Genomic DNA, 26276 nt, shown 5'->3' with positions numbered 1-26276 from the left:
AAGCACTCTTTTGTGTTTAAGATAATGTAAGGAAAGAAGATAATAACAAGCTGTGAATCTTGCAAAGCATGACCTTGATTGCCACAATAGCGCAAATACAGCAGACCCTTCAGATGTCTGGCAGATAGAACAGAAAACAAACATTTTGAGTCATCAAAGTTGTCAAACTGTTCCCAGGAGACTGTTCTAAGTAGCTGAGTGTCTGCTGCCAAACCTAGACTTCAGCACTAAAAGCATTTTCAGTTTATGTTAATCTTGCAATGCTCAAGCAGAAGGAGGCCAGGCACTAGCAAATGTTAATGGCGCCAGGGGTTTTGATCATCATGGATTTTCTGATGGTCACTGGGATAGTGGGATAAAGGAGGCTTACTGGCAACGAGGAGAGATGCTTGTTTGTAGTTTTACAACTGCATTAGTGCTGTTAAAATGTAAAGAGTAGGAAATTTCTGGGATGCCTGCTTCTGACAATCCCTTTGGTATTTAGGTATACAAACCTTAGGAGTGCAAGGGAGGGGGTGAAGTCAATGCTACTAGTTTCCCTCAAGGACGAAGTACTTACGAAAATGGTTATTTTTGGTAAATACTCAGTACAAGTCAGTTAATAAAATAACAAAAAAAAGGCTTTCTTTGTCAGTTTAGCTCCTTGCAGTTTAGCTGTTGCGCTTGGTTTCTGTTTTCATAGCAGGTGAGGTGGAAGAAAATACTTCTGCTTTCCTATGTTATGGCTACAGCCCCATTATGTTTTTACTTTGTACTAGGTAGTGTAACTTGAAATTGAAGGCAATTTCATATCTCCCTTAATAAAGAAGGGATATTTTTCCTCAGGAGCACTGTCTCCAGTTTTGGGTTCCCATTGCAAAGATGATGTAGATGCACTAGGGTGGGTCCAGTGAAGGCGGTGTGTTGGGAGCAGGTGATGATGAGTGAGGAGGAGCTGAGAGAACAAGGCTTGTTTGGTCTGGGGAAGGTGGAGAGGAGGGAAGACCTCATTGCTGTCTTCAGGAACAGAGGATGGTTCAGACAGGCAAGAGCAATTCTTGGAGGTGCACAGTGATAGGACAAGAGGCAATGGGACCAAGCTTCAATAAAACAAATTCTGGTTAGATACCAGAAAAATGAAAGGGAAAGAACCAATGAACATCATACGAGCATCTGTCTGTCTGGAGGTATTCCTTGGGCAGTGTGCTGAGCAGCTGTCTTAAAGTTCACCCTGTGCTGAGCTGGCAATTGGACCAGATATGGACCTGGATGTGAGGGCAATCTGGCTGCAACTGTCACTCCATTGATCGCCAGGGTTGATTTGGCTGATCTGGCTGGCTAGGCAGCTGTTCCGTTCCTCCCTCTCTACTCCATGTGCATCCCTCCTAAAGCTGCACACTCTTTCGAAGTGGACAACTTTCCCCAATAGAGATGTACGGTTCATGGGTCAAGAGTATACGGTAGCTGTTCTCCCCTGATAGAATCTACAAACAAGCTCAAGGTCCAGTTGTAGGAGAACATAGGGTAGTCAAGCTTCCAAGACTGCAGACACATCAAGGTGAGAAGCTGCTTGGGGCAGTCTGCCATTGCTTTAATATATTCTCCCACAGTGTTCTCCTGGAGAAACTGGCTGCTTGTGGCACTGGATAGGTGTATTCTTTGCTAGGTAAAAAACTGAAGATCACCGAGAGGGTGGCCAGGCATTGGAACAGGCTGCCCAGGGAAGTGGTGGAATTGCCATCGCTGGAAGTGTTCAAAAAAACATGTCACTGAGGGCCTCATCTTACATGGTTTAGTGGTGGACTTGGCAATCCTGCGGTAAAGGTTGGACTTGACAATCTTAAAGGTCTTTTCCAACCTGGTTGATTCTGTGATTCTACGTATCTCAACAGGTTCTTTTGAATCTGTATTATTCTGTGATTTTATTCAACTAAGCCTGTCCCAGGCTATACTGTGGGCTACACTCGTGCAGCTTCAGTATAGGCAGGCCCTGATATGGGTGACTTTTGTATATTTTGAAAGTATGTAAAGAATATTTAACAAGCTAGCTGGTAAAGACCAAACAGTAAAGTGTGACAGTGTATCTGGTGAAAATTGCTCTGATTTAGCCGCATAGAGATTTAGCTTTTACACGTACTTATGAAGGACACTGTTTTGTAAGGCAGGATATAGACCAAGACAGTAGTGATTGTTCTAAATTTTATTGTGCTGGCCTGTGGTAACTGTGTACACCTGACTTCTGTACATCAGGTGTAGATGATGTATTAACTTAAATTTCCATTGGTTAAAAAGCAAGTAGTGGTTACTCATTCTGGACTTCTTATGATATTTTTAGATTTTGAAGAATTTCACATCTGTTCATCTCTCCTATGTGGAATTGAAGCAAATGGGCCAGCAGCAGATTGGAAGCTACCCTGTTCACTTTCACCTTTGTGGGGATGTGGATGAAAAAGGAGGTTATAGTTTTAAGACTTACCTGGAAGGTCTTTCCATTCATCACTGTTTTTCCAGATGTGTGACTATTCATGCAACTAATGGCTTGCTGGTAGGTTCAAGGAGAGTAAAACATTCTGTGTTGAAATAAATATTACAAAGAGCTTTTAGAGCAAAAATAGTCCTCTTCCTTCCTCAAGTTTAATTCTCAGAAATGTGTTTTTATTGCAACAAATAAATGAAAAAGTGAAACTAACTTGTTTTTAACAGATTTCACCACTCTGTTTTTTTCAGATTGTTCCAGGCAGCTAAGCTCTCCAGACACAGTAGTGTGTTTGTAAGGGATAAATAAAACTATATGCTTCAATTATCTGAGATGGTGATACTGAAGCTTCACTCTGCAGCTGTGCCAAGATAGGAAAACTAGATGGTACTTGTCAAATAAATCTCAGTAATTGCTATTGCCACTGACATAATGAACTTGTATTTCTGCAGATAAAGGACACCATTGGCTATGACACACTAGGTCACTGTTTCTTCACAGAAGATGGCATTGAGCAGAGGAATACTTTATTCCACAACCTTGGGCTAGTCACAAAAGCAGGCACTCTTCTTCCTACGGATAGAAACAGCAGCATGTGTACTGGTATTAGGGATAAAGTTTACGGCAATTATGTCCCAGTGCCAGCCACAGACTGCATGTGAGTATTTCACGGTGAAAAAGTAAAACCAAACCAGCTGCAGCAGCTAAACTGCTGATGATCTCTTGACAATATACAGATGGGAACATTTTTATGTATAATTTGAAGAGTGCAGACACCTTAAATGGAGTTAGTGTTTAGCCTTTTATTAAGGAGAAAAAATAAGTTGTTTTGTAGGAAGACTGTTATGTTTTGCAGTACTTGTTCAATAGACTTTTAAAGCTGCATCTTTACTTCTTTGTAAAGGCATCCACTTTCTCAAGTCACCAGTAGTTTTTCTGCATATGATTAATCTCTTGTAGAAGCTGATTAAACCAGTTTGTCATTGCACAGAGTATCTGAACAGCATTAAATAAAACACTGTGCATTGAATGAAGTATTTTTGACTTCTAAATGGGGGGGGAGGGGATGATTTTTACTTCATATATTAAGTAATGACTTCAGCTGTCATTTTTTCTGATGTGTTTGTTACAAAGGGGAGATATTTTTGTAGGAGTTAAAGCTTTTTCCCATAATAACTTCTTTTGGAATAACATTTCAGGGCAGTTTCGACATTCTGGATTTCTCATCCCAACAATCATCTTATAAATAATGCAGCAGCAGGATCACAGGTGAGGCATATGGAGGTAATTTAACACAAACTACTAATGCCACTGGTGTTTGTAAAACCTGTAACATCTACACTGCCAAAACTAAATACATTTTTGTATACGAATGTGTTCTTTTGAAGTTTGGCAGCATATTGGCATTACAATTTTTGTCTAGGCGTGCATTTAAATCTTTGTTGTGGCTGGAACAGAGGAGATCTCTTCCTCTTTGTAGTCAGTAGACCTGACAATACTGTCAATAAGTGTATGTATAAATACATCCTTTTATTTCCAAAGAACTAGTGCATTTTGTATTAAGGCTTTTGTATTTTCTGTAGCTTGTTGTGACTTTGCTGTGTGACTGCTTTGGAGGATTGATCTTCATAGCTGTAGTTATCAGAATGAAAAATGACTAAAGAAAAAGTGTTTATTGTGTAAGAAACAGCTAAAACACTTTTATTGTCAGTTGTTAGTCATTTGTTTTCCATCAGTGACTGCTGATATGGTTTTGCTTGTTGTGAACCTTGTATTATTGCAAATCATTTGTCACAGCTGCTTAAAAAGTAAAGCTGAGCTACTCAGTACATGTTGTGGAATAAGGGGCTGGAGTCTGTTCTACACTGAATGGAAGGCTGTTACATGCGTGCTTTTGAGTGGGTTTTTCTGAAGAGATCAATGGGAATGGAAAACAGGCAAGGTGGTGGTTGTTGCAAATGCTCCAGTGCTGGAAGTAGACTATGAATGTGTGTCAGTGTATTCTTATGCACAGAATACTGTTATTAATAGAACAGGGTTCAAAATATTTAAACAAGTTGAAATATCTAGAGTATTAAAAATAACCTAGAAAATCTTGTTCTGCTTTTTGGGTGGTCTGGAGTATTTTTGATTGTTTTTATGTCGGTTTGGTTTTTGGTGGGTTTTCTTGGGGGTTTGTTTGTTTGTTTGTTTTGCTTTTGGGCAAGCTTTACTAGTTGAATGTCTACCACTAGGAAGGATCTGGACACCTTTATGAAACTGATCAGCGCTGGGGCTCTGGCAGGCAGAGTAGGCATGCTATTGTCAGGACAAACCTTAGCCTCATCCTAAACACGGCTGTTCTGTGAAGCTGGTGCTTCTAGTTCCAAGGCAACAGACAGGTTGGAGGTAGGCGTGAGGAAGGCAGATCCAAGAGAAAAGTTGTGCTGTGATGCGAAGATACTGGTAATGGTGTTCATGTAAACCCCTTTAGAAGTTTGCAAAAGAATTTTCCTCTCTCGGCTCTTCACGGCTCAAACCAGGTGCATGCAGAGGGAGAAAGCAAACCTAAGTTTGAGAACAAAGCATGGCAAACCCAGGCCCGGTTGGATGGGGTTTTAAGCAACCTGGTCGAGTGGAAGGCGTCCCTGCCTGTGGCAGGAGGTTTGGAACCAGATGATCTTTAAGGTTGCTTCCAAGCCAAACTGTTCTATGATTCAGTGCAATGTTTTACAATTTAGCCTTCTTTATGTAATATTGCTTTACCTTGTATTAGCATTGAAGGTTAAGTTAAAGCTTCCTTGATCTGCTGTTTAAAACCTGCAAGGTCTTTTTCTGCTTCTGTAGTGTATCGCAGTAAATGTCACTTCTTCTGTTACCAGAATGTGCGTGATCAGCACAAGCATTTGTGTGTTTGGCCACTCAAATATACCTCCCTTGCAAAGGGACTACAGCTTATTATGTTTCAGAAAAAGAATACTCCAACTGTGTTGATGCAAACTCTGCACTGTAGAGCTTTTGCTGGTTTGAACTGTAACAGTTCACAGGCAAATGAAATAATTCCATTGCCTCCCCAGCTCCTTTGTTACACAATGAAGCCTATTATAAGGGTGTACCAGCAATAGATGTTTCTTTTGTTTGAGCTGGAGGGTGGTGGTGGTGGAATTTTCATTTTTTTGAATGCTTGCAAGTGCTTAAGGGGCTTTTAAGTTTATTAAACTTATTTCCAAGCATCAGGATATATTTTGGATGAGAATTACTTGAGTCTGCCAAGCACGGAGCTGTATTTAATTATATGTGAAGTAAGATTTTGGTATTTTTATTAATGGAACATCCACATTTGCTTTGGAATTGTTAATCACTGGAAATGTCAAAGTGTGTCATCATTACGGATGGGAATATGTTACTGAGAAACAGAGTTTCCAGGACTCCTTGGAAAATGAGTATACTCTGAGTGAAATCTTTGAAGGCATAATGAATTGGCTTTATCCATGTTTCTTGAACAAGAGGACGATGACTATTTTTTTTTTTTTCATAAGATGAGCAGTCAGTACACACTGTTTCTGTAGCTACTGTTTAACCCTTTAATGTGCCTTATGCAATGATATTTTTAATTTTATAAGGGCACAGACCATGTGGTCAGGCAAAATTTTTCATGTTTCTAGGTATCTGTTCTGCAGGTGCTGTCCTGATGCCGTCTCTTGTGAACTCAGATGTGGTTGAAAAGGGAACTTTTACTGGTCTCATTTAGCAGATAAATCCAATTTCTTTAAAAGCAGGGATGTTGAAGAAGTGGAGAAAATGAACAGATGCTGAAATTATTACTGCATGTTATTGGCACAGTGCTCTGAACTGGCCAGGAAGTCTGATGTGCTTTTTTTCCCTTTTTCTGAAAGCTCTTGTGGGTTTTTTGGCTGTGTCATTAAATTCTGATGTGAGCAGAGATGAACGAACCTTAGTTAAACTGTAACAGTAAAGAGAAGAGGAGTGGTTTCCAGTATTTTACTGTAAATGGTATGATTTACTAGTAAACAAAGGAAAATCAACTGTGTAATGAAATATAACTAAAATGCAAAAATTATATGCATTACACATCAACTATGTGTAATGAAATATAACTAAAATGCAAAAATTACATGCATTACACATCAACTATGTGTAATGAAATATAACTAAAATGCAAAAATTACATGCAAAAGTAACTCTGATACTCTTCTGGTTTAAAATATTAGAGGATCTTAAATGTTGTTACATGACTTCACTGAAAAGCAAAACACTTTAGTGCACATTATTCACTAGAATATAGCCTTATTTGCAAACTTCCACAATCTCACTGGAGAGGTGTTGGAAGACTTTGTTTTGAAAAATATATTCCATAGTGCACAGTTGACTTGAGCGATGTTCTTCTTCACTTCCTTACTTAAAATATCGAAGTTCCACTTAGCATACACTTTCTTTGTGATTAGATACATCGGCGCAGATAGTAGTATCAGATTCACTTATAAATAATGTCATTCTTTCCTTACTTGCAGGATGCTGGAATATGGTATTTATTCCACAGGGTTGCTACAGGAGATTCTCATAGTTTGGCCACTGAAACCAAGTCAGAGCTTACACCCCTAGGCATCTTCTATAACAACAGGGTTCATTCTAATTTTAAGGTAATGTCTTATCTCAAAAACTTTATGTGTAAATATTGTAAATTAGGACTTGTCTGTTTACATTTTAATCTGTTTATGTGATGGATTCATGCTGTGTTTGAACTGCATGATTATGTCTACGTGTGGTAGAAAGGTGTATAATCATTATGCATATATTTTCTTGCCACATTTTGAGTATTAACTCTGTTTAATATCCTTGTAAGGCAGAACCCAGCTAAAATCAATGAATGCTTCAAATGAAATCAATTTTCTCAGAAGTAGCATTTCAGATACTACTCTCTTACTGATGGCATTGTTTTCTACTCCAAAGAAAGCTGACCCTTGAAGCATCGAAGTTTATTGTAGATGTCATTTATCTAATAGCTTCCTGGAACAGCTGTGACTTGTTTTTCTAAGTCTCTCATGTACAGTAACTTAGGTGTTTACACATGGTGGCAGTCTCTGAATAGAGATTATGCTTCTAGGTTACCTTCAGGAGCCCAGCCGTTGGCAACAGGTGTTTTTTGAGGGTTCTCAGCCTACCTACAGGCATTTAGCAGTGTTTTACAATATGATCATAGTTTTATGTATGTGGCTTTACTGTAATCTTTTCACATACAACTAAGTCGTTTGATTATTTCATTTGGAATCTAGCTGCTTTCTGTGTATGTGTGTGTGTATATATATATAAATCCAATGACACTTACAAAGCCATCTAAATATTTATTTGTGTTTGAAATTTACCTAGTAAAGTTCAGGATCGCTAGTGGTTTTTTTTTACCAAGTGAAACTGATTTTACTTGGCAGTTGGGTGTCCAAGATACCAAAAAATGATGCACTGCTTTGTAGAAGTTGTGTTAATGGTGTGTTTGGGACTGCAGGGCATTTGTTCAGATTGGAATTAAAACATACTGAATACAAAAGTGCATTGTAAAGAAAAAAGTGTTTCAGCTGTATGGGTCATATTACCTTCAAACAAGGGTAGTGGTTTGTGTGCTAAAATTCCATGTTAAAAGAGCAAATTCCACTGGTAGGTCTCAGGATCCACTTGTGTACGAGCATTCAATTGTAATCATAATTTGGACCAGAGGTGAAAGTAGCTGCAGGTATTTGTGTGTGTTATTCAGGATAAATAAATATTTATGCTTCTTTCTGCTTCTGTTTTCTCAAATTACTTCATACTGGATTATTGAGTTTCAAATTGATGATTGCTTGGGCAAAAATCCACTTCAGTGGTGAAGGTAGTTTATAGTTTTAAAGTTAAATACAAAGCATTTTTCACAGTGTGGGTTTTGGTTTTGGGGGGGGGGGTCCCATTAGTGAGAATATTTTGAATTCACCTCAAAATTGGCTTCTTGATTTTTCCAGAACAGCATCTGGAAATAAGTTCAAAACCTCAAATAGTTAGGCATTGTGAAAGAAATCTGAAATGAACTGTAATGATTTTCCATTACTGCCTTCCCCCCCCCCCCCAAATTGAGGGCAGTTCTTTTCCTCTGCCCAAATTAGGGTAAACAGTTGCTTTTTCTCCGTTTAGACAATAAGTCAATTAAGGCCAGGCTGAAAGATCTAGGAATTTCTAATACATGAAGTGAATGCAATGTAAAGTTTAAAGTTTAAAAATGTATTGTTTATCTTTAGTTTTGGGTTGTATGAATTTGCTTTCCTTGCTTGTTTCAGGCTGGTTTGTTCATTGATAAAGGCGTTAAAACAACTAATGCTAGCGCTGATGATCCCAGAGAGTACCTTTGTTTGGATAACAATGCAAGGTAAAGGATATTTTCTTTCAAGTGAGTGAAAAATCACAAAGTTCTGAGATTGCTCTTACATTCTCATGAGGAAAACTATTTTTAAAGCTATAATTATTTATAGATACTAACTGAACAATAAATTCATATCTTTTTTTCCCTCACTTTTTCATCTGTTTTGGGAACATCAGAGCATGGTGTGCCTTAAAGGAGTTGACTTATTTATGAACTCTTGCTCAGGGTAGTTTTCAGCCTCTTAGAAGACATAATTTCAAACATGCTCTACTGTCATGCTTAAAGTATTTTATGGAATTGCTACTTTACTGTCTTACTTTAAAATCTGCTCTTCTGATTTATGGCTCAGTTTTAAATAATTTTTAGAAAAAGGCTTAATAGAGCCAAGTAATACATCCCCTTGGCTTTCCTACCACTGAATGCTTCCTGCTGTACCTTTTGGACTTGGAGATCATAGCTCAGTGGTAGTTTTACTGAAGGCTGTTTGCAGAGATAGAGCAATCAATCAACCACATTTTCTTTAGTTTACAAAGTGAGAGAGTTTATGGAGAGTTTAGGATAATTCCATGTTAAACTATGCCTGCTTACTCTTACCCTGAACTTCAAATAAAATAGCCTGGGATAATGGTATAATGACAACAACTGTATCTGTGAACATTCTATTATAACAATTAGGCATTAAGACTGACAATATAGTTCATATGAGTATCTTCAGTTCTGATTGACCTGTTTTTAGGATGAGGATAGTTAAGTGATAGTTGCAGACGCAGACAGAAAAGTTCCCAGTTTTGGCCATAGTTGGTTCATGATTTGGACACAAACTCGCTAGTTTGTTTTAACAGAAAACTTATATAATCCTCGTAGATTACTTCCTTCAAAACAGTTAGACAAGAGGAGCATATGAGGGGCAATATGAGCTGTGAGAAGCTGTAATGTGTTGACCAGGCATCAGCAGAGGATGCAAGAAACTCGGTGCATGAGATGGGTTTCATGTTTTGCAGCAGCCAAAGTAATAAGGCACTCTCTAACTATATGACGCCACTAATTATTGTACATGGACCCAAACTAGAGGAGTTTAAACATTAATTGAGGAGCCCAAGACTGTCAGTAAAAAAAAAATTTAAATTTATCCATTCTTCGCTTCCTCCCCTGGGGGAAGGCAGGGCAGAGTGAAATTAGAGTACAAAGTGATTGGGGTAAGGGCGCATATGTATGTTTACCTGCCTCAAAATGGATTTTTTTAATATTTTTCTTGATTTATTGCTTTTTGTCTGGGATACTGGGAATAGTCAAGTGAAAGCTTCCACCAGTCTTTAATCAGGTTGTTTCTTCCTGTTGTCTAAAATAGATTCCAGCCATAACTTACTGTATAAGACCATCTTGACAGCAATGCAGAGTGTCTGGGTTGGAAGAGAAAAGTATCTTGAGTGTGCTCAAAGAAGGAGCACTCCTCAACATCAGAAGAGTTTTAAAGATTTGAAGAAGCACTTAGACAAACTTCCAGCCTTTTTTTGTATAGTGCATGTCAGGCCTGTGCATCCTTCCAAGGAGCTTTAATTCCTTCCATCAAACTTTGACATCAATGCTGCAGTACAAGTGGGGAGGGAGTACTTTGGGGAGAGCAAACATGAAAATCAAGAGGATAAAAGGAGGTGAGGTGAAGCTAAAGGAACTCGGGGAGATTGAGCAAAAGTCTCTGAGAGTTACTGGACAAAAGAAATTTTATGTCCCTGCTTCATTTTACCTCAAAAAACCTTTCCCTGAAATAGAGAGCTTGCACCTGGTTTTGGCTTCTGCAGTTACAAACATGGAACAGAGTGAATTTTGCACATCCGATGAGCATGAGTCTTTATATTTCAGGCTTTCTCAGCCCAACATATATGACACATGTAAAGCAAACAGTATTCTCTTGTTGAGTGTTTGGGTTTTTATCTGTCCCAGGTTCCGACCTCATCAAGATGCAGACCCTGAAAAACCCCGAGTTGCTGCCCTGCTTGACAGATTAATATCTTTCAAAAACAATGATCATGGGGCCTGGGTCAGGGGAGGAGATATCCTCATTCAAAACTCTGGGTAGGTATCTGGAAGCAAAGGGCTGCATGTTGTTAAGAACTTTCCCCTGAAGCTTTGTTCATGAAAATGCATTACAACGGGGTTGTAAGAGAGGACTGATGCTTAACTCGAGGAACTTCTCAGTATCTTGAACAGCTTTCACACCATCCCACTACTTTAAATGAAATAAGTTTATATGTGGTTAGATGAGAACCTGCCTTAAACAGCAGGAAGAAACTATGTAATAAAAAGAATTCTAAAAGTTGGTTGAGATACCTCAGTATAAACTTACTATCTGTGGTAAAATAACTTTTTTTAACAGCAGCATTTTTATACTTGTTAAATGTTGGTGGTTCTAAATTCCGTTAATAGAAAAATTAAGGCTTTCTTCAGTGCATGGCAGGATGTGCTCTTGCAGTACCTAATTGTAGGATAATCCAGAAAATATGACTGAGGCTTTGAACTTTCTTTTAGGTTTGCAGACAATGGAATAGGTTTGACATTTGCTAGGTGAGTACTTAATGTTAATCACTTATGGTTTTTCTTGCCTAGAAGCTTAGAAAATATTACATCCATCTATTAAAATGAATAGGTTTACTTTCATAAAGTCATAGTTTTATTTTGGGCCTGGTTCTGTTTTCAGTGGTGCAGCTGATGTTATAAAGGCTGTAAGCTGACACAGCTGCCAGAGCTTGTACTTTACTTCAACCTGTGCTTGGTTTACACCACAGTTTGCTTTATTTTCACCAGAAGGGTTACGTTTATCTGCATATTTTTGGTATTGTATTGTATGATTCCTTAGACATTTTGATTTTTCCTCCTGAACAGCTGGAAGAAAGTAATGGAAAAGAAAGGGGATGAGCATATTGAGGAGGCAGAGTCTGTTTCTAATAAAAAAGAATCAAGTAAATTAAGGAATAAGCCAATTGCTGCAATTTAGGTTATGGCAGACTGCTTCTAGGTCTCTATCGCAAAAGCAGGCTGTTAAAGAATGCTGCGCTATAAAGGGAGATAAAAAATGTAATGCTCGGCTCTCTGCTGGCATTTCAAACAGCCTGTGATACTGTTAGTTATTAAATTTATTTTTCTGTGTATTGTAAATGAAGTCTAGACTGCTCTGCTTTACGAGGACTGTTACTATGCCTTGGTGTGTTCATCTGCTGAGGAGGCTAAAAGCTTATCTCTGACGTTGCTTTGACAGTGATGGGAGCTTCCCAAATGATGAAGGTGCCAGCCAGGAGGTATCCGAGTCGCTGTTCATTGGTGAGAGCAAGAATTACGGGTTTTCGGGCGGCCAAAATAAATATGCGGGGACTGGTGGAATAGACAACAAGGCACGCACTCTGCCTAGAAATCGGTAAGTATGTTATGGGTGAGGTAGAAATGGTACAAGAAACCTTCTCTGTTATCAGATGCAAACATCTTTTTTGCTTGAGCTGGGAGAGATTAGGACTCTGTCGAAGGTGTCACTCTCATTTTTAACACTTTGTGTGCAGCAGTATCACTCTCACCTTTTTGCGGAGTCAGTTTTCTTCTGATTCTACTACAGGTCACTTTTCTGTAGATATTTAAGTTATTCTACTTTCTTGAGACCTTAGTTTTAAACAACATTTGGGCCTGGAAGAGAGAAAGAAAAAGCTTTTAGGTAAAAGTGTTTCAAGGGTCAGTTTAGGACTAAAGACTACAGTCTTTCTGTGACAAATCCCAGCCTGTGATCATGATCCTTTTCTCTCTCACTTGCTGTGATACTCATTTAACATAGTGCCAAGTCCTGCCCCTGCCAAAAAACAGGAGAGAAGGATAAGGTAGGTATAGGCCACCCTGGTTTTTTGCTGTTTAGCCATTTAGCGAGAAGTTGTTAATGTGGTGGTGATATATGAGGTATAGTTGAGCAGAATTACAGAACAGCGGAGATTGAAAGGGACCTCTGGAAGCCATCTTGTCCAGCTGCCCTGCTCAAGAAGGACCACCTAGAGCTGGTTGTCCAGCTAATGTTCAGGCAGCTTTAGAACATCTCCAGGGATGGAGATTCCACAACCTCTCCACGTAACCTGTGCCAGTGCTCAGTTATCCTTACAGTGGAAAAAGTGTTTCCTTATGTTCAGGAGGAATCTCCTGTTTCTCAGCTTGTGCCCATTGCCTATGGTCCTGTCACTGGGTACCACTGGAAAGAGCCTGGCTGCATCTTCTTTGCACCTCTCTTCAGAGATTCTTATACGTTGATGAGATTTCCGCCTGAGCCTTCTCTGCTCCAGGCTTAACATAGAATCATAGAATCATAGAATCATAGAATCGTAAGGGTTGGAAAGGACCTTAAGATCATCTAGTTCCAACCCCCCTGCCATGGGCAGGGACACCTTGCCCTAAACCATGTGGCTCAAGGCTCTGTCCAACCTGGCCTTGAACACCGCCAGGGATGGAGCATCCACAACCTCCCTGGGCAACCCATTCCAGTGCTTCACCACCCTCACTGTAAAGAACTTCTTCCTTATATCTAATCTAAACTTCCTCTGTTTAAGTTTGAACCCATTACCCCTTGTCCTACCACTACAGTCCCTAAGGAAGAGTCCCTCCCCAGCATCCTTGTAGACCCCCTTCAGATACTGGAAGGCTGCTATGAGGTCACCACGCAGCCTTCTCTTCTCCAGGCTGAACAGCCCCAACTTTCTCAGCCTGTCTTCATATGGGAGGTGCTCCAGCCCTCTTATCATCCTCGTGGCCCTCCTCTGGACTCGCTCCAACAGCTCCATGTCCTTTTTATGTTGAGGACACCAGAACTGTACGCAGTACTCCAAGTGGGGTCTCACAAGAGCAGAGTAGAGGGGCAGGATCACCTCCTTTGACCTGCTGGCCACGCTTCTTTTGATGCAGCCCAGGATACGGTTGGCTTTCTGGGCTGCAAGCGCACACTGCTGGCTCATGTTAAGCTTCTCGTCAACCAACACCCCCAAGTCCTTTTCTGCAGGGCTGCTCTGAATCTCTTCTCTGCCCAACCTGTAGCAGTGCCTGGGGTTGCCCTGACCCAGATGTAGGACCTTGCACTTGCCTTGGTTAAACTTCATAAGGTTGGCATCGGCCCACCTCACAAGCGTGTCAAGGTCCCTCTGGATGGCATCCCTTCCCTCCAGCGTATCAACCGAACCACACAGCTTGGTGTCATCGGCAAACTTGCTGAGGGCGCACTCAATCCCACTGTCCATGTCACCGACAAAGATGTTGAACAGGACCGGTCCCAACACCGATCCCTGAGGGACACCACTCGTTACAGGTTTCCAACTGGACATCGAGCCATTTACCACAACTCTTTGCGTGCGGCCATCGAGCCAGTTTTTTATCCACCGAGTGGTCCATCTATCAAATTGATGTCTCTCCAATTTAGAGACAAGAATGTCATGTGGGACAGTGTCGAATGCTCTGCACAAGTCCAGGTAGATGACATCAACTGCTCTGCCGCTGTCCATCAGTTCCGTGGCTCCATCACAGAAGGCCACCAAATTGGTCAGGCAGGATTTCCCCTTAGTGAAGCCATGTTGGCTGTCACCAACCACCTCGTTGTTTTTCATGTGCCTTAGCATGTTTTCCAGGAGAAACTGTTCCAAGATTTTGCCAGGCACAGAGGTGAGACTGACTGGTCTGTAGTTCCCTGGGTCTTCCACCTTCCCCTTCTTGAAAATGGGGGTTATATTACCCTTCTTCCAGTCATCGGGAACTTCACCTGACTGCCAGGATTTTTCGAATATGATGGACAGTGGCTTAGCAACTTCATTCGCCAGCTCCTTCAGGACCCGTGGATGGATTTCATCAGGTCCCATGGACTTGTGCACGTTCAGGTTCTTAAGATGGTCTCGAACCTGATCCTCTCCTACAGTGGGCCTAAGGTCTTCGTTCTCACAGTCCCTGCATTTGCTTTCCAAGACTTGGGTTGTGTGGTCAGAGCATTTGCTGGTGAAGACTGAGGCAAAGAAGTCATTAAGAACCTCAGCCTTCTCCAAATCCATGGTAGCCAGTTCTCCTGATAGCTTCTGGAGAGGGCCTACATTGTCCCTAGTCTGTCTTTTATTTGCTACGTATCTATAGAATCCTTTCCTGTTATCTTTCACATCCCTTGCCAAACTTAATTCTAGCTGGGCCTTAGCTTTCCTAACCTGGTCCCTAGCTTCTCGGGCAATGTTCCTGTATTCTTCCCAGGCCGCCTGTCCTCGCTTCCACCTTCTATAAGCTTCTTTTTTCCCTCTAAGTTTCCTCAGCAGCTCCTTGTGCATCCATGGAGGTCTCCTGGCCCTCCTGCTGCACTTTCTTCTAGTCGGGATGCAACACTCTTGAGCACGTAGCAGGTGATCCTTGAATACCAACCAGCAGTCTTGGGCCCCCCTGCCCTCTAGGACTGTATCCCATGAAACCTTACTAAGGAGGCTCCTGAAGAGGCCAAAGTCTGCTTTCTTGAAGTCCAGGGCAGTGAGCTTGCTGCACGCTCTTCTCACCGTCCTGAGGATCTGACGTCTCACAATGTTTCCTCCTATGGGAGATGCTCCAACCACTTAATAGTGTTTATGGCCCTTTGGATTCTCTCCAGTAGCTCCGTATCTGTCTCATACTGAGGCAAGTACTTTAGGTGTGGCTTCACCAATGCTGAACAGATGGTAAGGATCACCTCCCTCAGTCTGTTGACGATGCATCTCCCAGTGCAGCCCTGGATGCCATTTACCTCTTTGAAGCAAAGGCACAACTGCTGGCCTATGGTCAACTTGGTTTCCACCAGGACCTATAAGTCATTTTCACTGGTGCGTAGGGTTGTTCCTCTGTCGATGCAGGACTTTGCGTTTTCCCATGTTGAACTTCATGAGGTTCTCATTTGCCCATTTCTCCAGCCTGTTGAAGTCTGCCTGGATGACAGCACAACCCTCTGGTGTATCAGCTGCTCCTTGCAGTTTTGTGCCCTCTGCAGACTTACTGAGACTATGCTCATCCCCATCATCCAGATAACTACTGAAGATGTTGAACAAGATTGGACCCAGTATTGGCCCCTGGGGTGCGCCGCTAGTTACCTTCAGATAGACTTCATGCCACCACCTTCTGCACCCAGCCATTCAGCTAGTTTTCAGTCCCCCTCACTGTCCTCTCATCTGTCCCATACTTCATGAGGATATCAAGAGAGACAGTGTCAGAAGCCTTGCTGAAGTTTAGGTAGACCATGTGCACTGCTGTCCCCTCAGCTACCAGACCAGTCATTTCATCACAGAAGTTTATCAGGTTGGTCCAGCATGACTGCTCCTTGGTGAATCCATGCTGACGAATACCACAGAATCATAGAATCCACTAAACTGGAAAAGGCCTTTAAGATCATCAAGTCCAACTGTTACCCAGGACTGCAAAGTCCACCATGAAGCTATGTCACTAGGGGCCTCATCTACATGTTTTTCAAATACTTCCAGGCACGGTGACTCCGCCACTTCTCTGGGCAGCCTGTTCCAATACCTGATCACCCTTTCGGTGAAGAAATTTTCCCCAGTATCCAGTCTAAACCTTCCCTGGTGCAGCTTGAGGCCATTACCTACTGGCTACACTTTTTCTGATACAGGCCAGAATGCCATTGGCCTTCTTGGCTGCCTGGGCACAAGCTGGCTCCTGTTCAGCTCCATCAACCAGCACCCCCAGGTCCTTTTTCTTCAAGCAGCTTTCCAGCCACTCTTCCCCAGACCTGTAGTGTTGCATGGGGTTATTGTGACCCAAATGCAGGACACTTTGCCTTGTTGAACCTCACACCACTGGCCACAGCCCATTGGCCCAGCCTGTCCAGATCCCTCTGCAGAGCCTTTCTACCCTCCAGCAGATCAATACTCCCAGCCAACTTGATGTTGTCCACAAATTTACTGAGGGTGTACTCAATCCCCTCATCCAGATCATTGATATATCTCCTCTGCCCACTCATTCAGCACTCTTGGGTGTGACCCGTCTGGCTCCATAGACTTGTATATGTTTAAGTAGAGTAGGAGGTCTCTAACCATTTCTTCCTGATTTATGGGGCCTTCAGTCAGCTCCCCATCTCTGTCATCCATCTCAGGGAACTGAGTACCCTGAGGGTGGCTGGTCTGGCTATTAAAAACTGAGGCAAAGGTGGCATTAATGACCTCAGCCTTTTCCTCATCCTCAGTCACTAGGTTTCCCCCAGTATCCAATAAAGGATGGAGGTTCTCCTTGGCCCTCCTTTTATTGCTAATTTATTTGTTAAAATATGTTTTATTATCTTTTATGATAGTAGCCAGATTAAGTTACAGCTGTGCCTTCACCTTTCTAATTTTCTCCCTGCATAACCTAGCAGCATCTTTGTACTCCTCGTAGGGTGACAGTCCCTTTTTCTGCTGGTGATAGATTCTCTCTTTTTTTCCTAAGTTCCAGCAATATCTGTTCAACCAGGCTGGTCTTCTCCGCTGGTTTGACTTTTGACACATGGGGAATGCCTGCTTCTGTGCCTTTGATAGGAGAGGACTTGTTTTACTGATTGTTAGCTGAAGCAAACCACCAAGTTGAACTTTAACTAAACAATACCATACATATGTCAAGAAGGAACAAGACAATGGATAAAGAACATTCTTTACCTCTCCAGCTCACTGAACTAGGAACCATTGTTCACAAAGTGCCTCTCCAGGTCAGTGAACTGGGAACCATTCCTCACAGAGTCAGAAGAGAGGCCAACCTAAGACGGTAAAAGGAAGATGATGAGAGAAGTTCAGCCAAAGGTCGACAAAGATATGATCACGAGGGGTCCCAAAGACCCTTGGGGCCCTCACTTAAAATAAACTGTGCATGTTCTAGTGGGTAGTAACCTATGTTAATTAGTTCTGAGAAGAAATTATAATATGTATAAAATTTCTGGGAATTATAATGTGTATGAGATGGATGCTTATAAGCAAGAAACCTGTAAGAATCAGCATGCACTTTAGGAGGAGCTATCCTCCATGCATCCAGCGCCATAATAAGTAGTGCCTGCTTTTTAATGCTACATTGGTATTAAGGAGTTTTATTCTCCTGACTTTTGGTGACACCTTGAAGAGTGTCCAGCCTTCCTGCACCCCTTTGTCCTTCAGTACTGTTTCGCAAGGGACTCACTCTCACAACCATTCCTCATGACTTCTTGTCCTTCATTTCCTTGAAATAGTTTTCAGAATTGGCTGCTCCATCACCTTCCCGGGGATCAAGCTGAGGCTTACCAGCCTTCAGTTCGCTGGGTGTTCCTTCTTGAACTTAAAAGTCATTAAGTGCCTGCTTTCCTCCAGTCTGCAGGCACTTCTCCCAGTTGCCACGATTAGTCAAAGACCTGGCGGTATTATTCTCCTGCTGTATTTCCTGTACTGGGGAAGGGGCACATTTGCAAAGTGGCAGTGATAGCACTTCTAACAGGAAATACCAGAGAGTGTGGGAGGGTTGACGCGTTAGATAAGTGCAGAAAAAATGTTTTCCTTTACTAAGATCTAACCTCCAAGTCATTCTCTAAATATTGCTCTCTTGATTCCTCTGAGAGGAAATGTAATTATGACACAGATTCCGCCTTATCATGGGTTTTGTTACAAGATGCTGTAAATATTTACTTGCATTAACAGGACATTTCCAATCAGAGGATTTCAAATTTATGATGGACCTATTCACCTTACCAAGTGCACGTTCAAAAACTTTGTGCCAACTCCAGACAGATTTACCAGTGCAGTTGGATTCTTAATGAAAAATCCATGGCAGATGACACCAAAAAACAACATTTCTCTTGTGAAGTTTGGTCCAAATGTAAGTTTAATGCAAGTTTTATTTTATTCTTGTAAATGGCTTTCTTCTTGCTGTGTTTCAAATAAACATCCTATGGCTGGCCTTAGGTCATCTTTTCCATATATCCCTACTCCAGAGTTTTTCTTGGTTGGAAGTCACCCAGGGTATATCCTTTGTCTCCCGAACAAAAGAATAATACCAATGGAGATGTAGGCTATGTGGCAGTAATGATCTCTTTCATGGCTAATGGTAAAGGTAAAAGGAGATTTTGGTAAGGTGTGGTATATCCTTAGTAATGAATTTTCAGTTGCAAATATTAACATTTCAGAAGCAAGACCTGGCCAGAGCCTGTTACTAAAAATCAAAATGTCTATTTTTCTGTCCTTTCCATAAGGTTTTTAATCAACTTTGTTAAATTCCTGTGCTTCTGCAGGTATGCAAATGTGCTAGTCTGTGCTTTGCCTGGGGAGAAAAATAAATATTTTGATTGTTGTTGCCAGGTTTCTTTGAAAGCTTTCTTTGGAAAACCTGGTCCCTGGTTTGAAGAAGGAGATCTGGATGGTGACAAGAACTCAATATTCCATGATCTAGATGGTTCAGTGACTGACTACAAGAATACTTATGTGGGCAGAATGGATAACTACTTGATTCAACACCCCAAATGCATTAATATTACAGAATGGAGTGGAGTGGTTTGCAGTGGGGCCTATGCACAGGCTAGTACTCCTGTACCTTTCTGTTTGGGGCAAATCTACAATATGAACAACTTGTGGGGGGCAGGGGAAGTCTTAAGAACTACAAAATCAGCTATCTTTGAATTTAAAAATTCTTCAAAGTTTTAAAAATACTTTTATGAAGATTACACTTTTCAGCCAGTTGTGTATATCATGTTCCCTTCAGCACGCAAAGTGGGACTACAGTATTAAATGCTGCAAGGTAAAACCAAATGTGTATGCATGCCAGCTGTTCTATATTGTAGCCCTATCCACTAAAACGTTTTTGTATTGGAGGTGTTTTCTTCCACTGGAGCTGTCTGTCTTTTTTTCACAGAGTGGGTTTTTAAGGGCTGCTTTTTTTTTTTTTTTTTTTTTTTTAATGGAGATGTTAAGTACCACCTATAAATACAAATCTCATAACAGATTTGATTCACATTCTCGTTCCTGTTCTATACGACTTTGGCCAAGTACTGTAGCTGATTCAATTTTTTTTCTTTTCTTTTTGTTCCTCCCCCCCCCCCCCCCTTTTTTGTCTGCAAAATGGGCAAAATCTACAATAGTTTTTTTTTAATTGGGCTTTTCTTCAGATCTTTTTATTGCATATCTCAGTTATGCAAAAAACTGCAATAACAAAATTGCAGCATTTTGGATAATTACTGATTATTCTTAACTATTTCATTTCTTTTTGCACAGTGTCCTAATCTTTCCTCTTTCTTTTCATCCTTCTTAATACCATATAGGTTTATGTCCAAACATGGAATGGACAGAATCTGTCCATGACTATTGTACGAGATGAGTACCCAGCCAACCCCATGGTTCTTCGAGGTATTAATCAGAAAGCTGTCTTTCAGCAATACCAGCCAGTAGTGATGCTCCAAAAGGGCTACACAATACATTGGAATGGAAAAGCTCCAAATGTCACCTATCTTTATCTCATTAACTTCAACAAGTATGTTTATGTTCTTTCATGTCATTGATCCGTAAGGCAATACTGAAGTAATGTTCTGCAGAATTAGCATGTGCGAGAGTTTGCAGCCATCGGTAAGGCTGGATCTTGGGTTGGATTTTTTTGTGATTACAAATGCTGAAGTATGAAAAGCAAGGGATGAAGCAGTAGACCTGCAACTAAAGTTAAATTTTTGTCTGGTACAGTGTCTTTCAGGAAAATCTTTTGGAGAAGAAAGTGTGCAAGTAGTGAAGTTGAGCAGGATTGGAGTTGAATAGTTTAGCATACTTGATTTTGTTGTCAGATAAATTTATTAAACGTCTAAAGTATAAAATTAAAATGTATTTATTTTTTTTTTAGGAATGACTGGATTCGTGTTGGTCTTTGCTATCAACCAAATACAGATTTTGTTATAGTATTAGAAACCTTTCAAAGGCGGTCATCTGCTCTGTCAAGCAAGGTAGAGCGCTACATGCCTGTATCTTCAATGGTGGAGCTTGAAAAGAATCGATCAGACAAGAAGTTTTACTTCGACAGCAGTACTGGGTAACTCTTTGTAACTTCATGGTGTTGGAAAATGTTGTTTAACCTTAAAACATCCAGTTTGATAGTGTTAAAAACAACTGATTGAGATACCTTGTAAGAGCAAAGCTGTTGTGAAGGAACCCAAAGCCTATTTGAAAGAATATGTAACTTTGAATCTCCAAAATACAGTGGTTGTCCTTTTTTCAAGAGTACCACAGTTGCCACAGATATTTCCTACCCCATGCCTGGGAAAAATGTGTTTCTGGCATGCTGCAGAGGAGTGTCTATCAGGAAGTAACTTAAAAGTTTCTAAGGAAAATTTGTGCCTTTTTGTTAACCTGAAAATTCTAGAAATTTCCAAGAAGTTTTCTGTTCCAAGAACATTGTAAGAACGTATCTCTGAAAATCCTGATCCATTTACAACCTTGTCAAAACTACTTAAAAGTCCTAGTTTCTCAAAAATACTTCTGACAGAGGCCACTGAGATCCTTCTGAGATGTTTTACCCAAAGCTGACCATATCTTAAACAAGTCCTACGTATGTCGCTTGTGTGTTTTGCAAATGTTCATTTTTACTTTATAGTTTATTTATTTTGTTCCCTTATCTGCTACTTTGTCTGTAGTGAATGTGCAAATGAATGTAGCTTTTGCAAAGACGTTTGTTTCCTTTTCTCTAAGAACTACAGTGCTAAGTCAAATATGTAAAAGCACAATTACTAGTCTCAGTGTACTGTGAACATTAATGACCACTGCCCCCAGCTGCATTTCCAGGCATTTGCAGCAGTACAATTACATTGTCGAGTGCTGGTGGGTGAAGCTGAATATCCAAAGAATTACTGCTGGCTATCTGCAAAGATCTAGGATCAAAGAAAACATGTATGCTCTGCAGTTTGTTTTTTGTTTCCTGCAAGCCACTGATGTGAGGAATGGCTGTTCTTTTCAGAGCATATGCATTCCTAACGATGTCTCCTTTAATTGTTGGGAATTGCAGATACATCAGTAGAGACTTCCTAATTCTAATAAACTGTAAATACTTCTAAAAGTCTTCAACAAAGGTGCAGAAGTGAATACTGTCATTTCTGTGCTTCTGAAAATGATGAAATATAGCTGTTAGGTTTAACATAAATACCTATTCTTCCAGCAAATGACCTAGTTTCTTTTTTCCCCTTTTTGTGTAGATTACTGTTTTTATTTCTTCAAGCCAAATATAATAGGGATGGTCACAGTTATTGCTCATCTCAGGGATGTGAAAGGATCAAGATTGTGACCAAAGATTCAGCAAAAGGGATCAGTAACTGCATGGCAAAAGCTTACCCAAAGTACTACCAAGGACCAACCGTCATAACACGAATGCCAGTAAAAACTACTGTACCGTGTACTAAATGCGGCACAACTCAGGTAAAATAAAATAAGTAAAAACTTTATGAACTGTATAGTTGGTGTTGCTGTCTGATTGCTCTAAGACAGAAATCCAGTCTTTTGGCACACAACACTACACCTACCAGTTTGCGATGGTCATATTGTTTATCTCCTGTATGCTGGGAAGGCAGGGAGTCCCTTGTAGCACAAAGATTTCATTTTTTGTTCTTTGAAAAATACGGCTTCACTTCTCACTCCAAGTGCTACAGGGAAGGGATGTAGGTAGATCTGATGTCTTGTACTACAGCATTGTCTGTACTCCATGTAGGATAGCTTTGCTGCAGAAATCTATGTCGTATTGGACAACCTGCTCTTTTCTTTTTCGGATCTTTGCTTATTGGCATGAACTTGAAATTGCACTTTCTGTTTTAGCTGAGAAAAATTCTGAAAGTAGGGAATAAAATGGGTTACACTATGCATCATGATACTTATTAGCATTGCTAGTACTATAAATAATACCACTGGCAAATCGATGCATTTGCTTTGGAGCAATGGGCTGTCTGTTGTAAATTGTCTGGCATGATGAAATGTTGAAGGCACATGGATATGTGTACTTAACATGTTTCATTTGATATCCAGATGGTATTCACCAGTGATCCTCACAAAAACTACCTCCTTGTGCAGATTAATTCGTCTGGTAAAAAAGAATTAAGCAGAGGACAGCAAGCATTTATTTCTGTAAGTATTATTTATGGTTTTCTTCTATCTTTCTTTTTAGCAGTTTGTATTACAACGGTTGTACAGCTCTACATAATGCTGATGTCGCTTTTCTTCACTTCAATGGAAAGTGTTGGTTCATAGTTTAAAATCCAAACAGTCAAAAAGCCAGTGTTTTAACCTCAGAAAATGAGGCTCCAAAGCCCAGTTTGTATTTGAATCCTTTACTGCTGGAGAGAAAATTGTAGCAGTAAGGGAGAGTTTAAAATCTTGAGATTCGTATTGCAGTCTGGACGGATATACATCTATTGGTGGCTGCTTTGGTGAAAAAAAACCCAAACAAAACACACACACAAAAAAAAAAACCCCAAACAAACAAACCAACCCCCAGAAACACAAAACACAAGCAAAAATCCAAACAACCAAAACCAAACAACCTGTTAGTTAAATCCGTGTTGTTGAAATTGGGTTTGTGCTAACAGATTGGTAAATTAATGGGATGAATCATTCAAGCAATTAAGCTTTGCTAAACTCCTTCAAAATGGCAGTTACTAAAGTATCCATAGATATATCTGTATTTATTGTGATGCAGTCCTGATAAGCCTATAAAAGGTAGTTTTATAAAAAGAAGAGTTTCAACTCTTCTATTCAGATGCAGGAGGCCTGCATGTGGTGCCAAAATAACATTTACAGACATCTTCACACCACAAAGCTTAAAGTCTTTATGCGGCTTTCATTTTGCAATGTCAGTGCATTAGCTTGGTAGAAATAGTAAAACATAGTTTAGACAGATAAATAGCCCATAGGCAGCATAATCATAGCAGCTGCAAACTTCTACGGGAATGTGTGTACCGTATCCAAAGCAGTAAGAGTGCTGTGTAGGAAGAAACTGGGTTGGAACTGGGCTGCTGCAGAGACAGATTAAGTGTACTATTGCCAAGAAGTCCAGGTGGTTCAGTATCTGAATTTTAGATACCCAGAGCAGGAGCAATGTCTGAGGCAGGTAGTAAGTCACCTGAAATGTACGATCTCCCTGTATAAACTAGGGACTGAAGGCTCCAGTGTAATTTCAGAATTCCTACTGAAAGCTTTCCCTCAAGGGGGAAAATGAAGACATGCCAGGGAGAAGCAAGTACTTGTAAGGAAATTAGTATACCGCTATGTCTAAACTAAATGAAGATTAACGCTGAGTGCCATAGAATTGCTGTTGGATTCATTAACTTTAAGAAAGGAAGAAAAATTTCTTTTTCTCTTTTTCTCCTCCCATTCAGGTCAATGACACTATGTTTTCCTTCAAGGATAATGGTATACTTATTGTTATAGTTGATGCCTGCACTGGAACAGTGTTGGGAAACAAATTATTTTCTGGAGTAGACATTAAGTGTGTAGATGATTATTTAAAATCTGGAATTCCTCAAAGGTACGTGTAATGACCATTTATTTCCAGTACGTCCAGTAAGCTGTAGCTCTGCTGTCTAGCGACTTAGCAAGGGAGGTTGAGGGAGGTTATTTTTCCTGCTCTACTCCACTCGGGTAAGACCCCACCTGCAGTACTGGACTTGCTTGAGCGAGTCTAGAGGAGGCCACGAAGATCATCAGTGAGCTGGAGCACCTCTCGTATGGAGACAGGCTGAGAGAGTTGGGCTTGTTCAGCCTGGAGTAGAGAAGGCTCCAGGGAGACCTTAGAGCAGCTTCCAGTGCCTAAAAGGGGCCTAAATGAAAACTGGAGAGGGACTTTTTACGAGGACGTGTAGTGATAGGACATCAGGGAATGGCTTTAAACTGACAGAGGGTAGATTTAGAGTAGATATTAGGAAGAAATTCTTTATTATGAGAGTGGTGAGGCACTGGAAGAGGTTGCCCAGAGAAGCTGTGGCTGCCCCATCCCTGGCAGTGTTCAAGGCCAGGTTGGACAGGGCTTTAAGCAACCTGGTCTAGTGGAAGGTGTCACTGCCTGTGGCAGGAAGGTTGGAACTAGATGATCTTTAAGGTCCCTTCTAACCCAAACCGTTCTATGATTCTATGATTTAAATAATAATGTCTATACAGAAGTACTTAAAGTGAGAAAAACATGTCCAAGTTGAGGGGAAAGAAGAAACACCCAAGCGTTTTAACAGACAATTTAGTCTTATTTGAGAAAATAAAGCAACTCAAATTTTGAACACTTACAGTTTTCCAGTGTTTCCTGTCTTTTATCTCAAAAAGATTTTTTTTTTTAACTAAACATCATATAATAACACTAATAACACTTCTTTGCTGAAAACGAGTAACTTTGTTTAATAAGGTCACTTAAGGACACTGACAAGAAATATGTTACAAAAGATCAGGCTGTTCTCCCTCTTTAGAGGGGAAAATTGCTCATCATTGAAGAAAGAATAAGAAGTTCATGTTGGAAAAATCAGCACTCTAAGACTAATTTTGGATCAATATCTAACCTTTAATTTTTGATACAAAATATTGAACTATATTTCAGTAACACTTTCCAATGATTTTGAAGTTAAATTTAAAAGTCAATCTAAAAAAAAAAAAAAAATTATTGTAGATACTGCTTTCAGAGAGGGTTGACTATTTCCATGTCATGAAATAACATCACATGAGTACTCTTAAGCAAGTGGACCGAGGCCAACTAGCTGTAAAAGCATGTAGTGGAATATTAAGAAAACTTTGTGTTTATAACAGCAGCTGTCTCTATGCCATCTCTGTTGCAGGTCTGTCATTCTACTGAGCACAAGAGGTGATGTAGCAATTCCTCATAATTTATCAGAAGCCTTAATGTCCCTGGGGACAGCCAAACCGCCTTATCTTCAGAGCAACGGTTGGTGGAAATTTCGTACATTTCTTTGACCCGCCTTGGTCTGTGTGTTTGTGTTGGCGTGGTAGGTTTCTCTAAGGGTGTGTGAAAAGGATGCAGCTGGTGAAGGGTGTCTGCCAGTTTGTACTGGTGTGGGCTGCTGCATTTCAGCCTTGTTTGCGGGGCGGGGGGGGAGAGAGTGGGCAGCCCTTCAGGAGGTGGGGCAGAAGATCTTTCCCGTTGCCCCAAAGGGCACTGTGTGAAGCTTGTTGAAAGCAGAGAAGTGACTAGCAGTTCTTTGTGCCTGTGGATTAGAGAAAAAGAGCCCCAGGCTTTTTTCCCCAAAGCCTGTATTTGTGCCTCACCCAGTGAATCTATTTATAAACAATCTCCTGTGCCAGGCTAGTATTTCCTGTTCTAACAAAATTTGAAGGTTGAGATGAGAAGCTGTTGATATTTTGAGGGATGATCACTTTATAGGCCACATGGGGTAGCTCTTGTCCATTCGGGGCCCTGGCACAAGTCCCATCTTGAGAAGGCAGGTTTTATAACTACTGATAGCTATGTTTGCAGGTTAAG

The 26276-nt window shown here is 40.6% G+C and overlaps 1 protein-coding gene across 16 annotated transcripts in view; it reads left to right on the top strand.

The window, feature by feature from the left end:
* Positions 1-26276, top strand: part of CEMIP2 (cell migration inducing hyaluronidase 2) — a 94221-nt gene that overhangs the window by 27581 nt on the left and 40364 nt on the right. For 14 of the 16 annotated variants that reach the window (XM_030469825.1, XM_030469823.1, XM_030469832.1 and 11 more), the window contains 16 exons: positions 2315-2524; positions 2908-3113; positions 3655-3724; positions 6967-7095; positions 8755-8843; positions 10779-10910; positions 11364-11399; positions 12091-12246; positions 18488-18665; positions 19145-19360; positions 20101-20309; positions 20667-20852; positions 22009-22228; positions 22829-22927; positions 24178-24326; positions 25615-25721. In XM_030469825.1, coding sequence (XP_030325685.1) covers positions 2315-2524; positions 2908-3113; positions 3655-3724; positions 6967-7095; positions 8755-8843; positions 10779-10910; positions 11364-11399; positions 12091-12246; positions 18488-18665; positions 19145-19360; positions 20101-20309; positions 20667-20852; positions 22009-22228; positions 22829-22927; positions 24178-24326; positions 25615-25721 — 2392 coding nt within the window. The remainder of the gene's footprint in view (positions 1-2314; positions 2525-2907; positions 3114-3654; positions 3725-6966; positions 7096-8754; positions 8844-10778; positions 10911-11363; positions 11400-12090; positions 12247-18487; positions 18666-19144; positions 19361-20100; positions 20310-20666; positions 20853-22008; positions 22229-22828; positions 22928-24177; positions 24327-25614; positions 25722-26276) is intronic. The other 2 variants (XR_003989091.1, XM_030469827.1) reach the window with 2 other exon arrangements.

Source organism: Strigops habroptila, chromosome Z (genome assembly GCF_004027225.2).
Source record: "Strigops habroptila isolate Jane chromosome Z, bStrHab1.2.pri, whole genome shotgun sequence".
Taxonomy (NCBI): Eukaryota; Metazoa; Chordata; class Aves; order Psittaciformes; family Psittacidae; genus Strigops; species Strigops habroptila.
The sequence above is the reverse complement of the archived record's forward strand: the minus strand, read 5'-3'. Positions and strand labels throughout refer to the sequence as shown.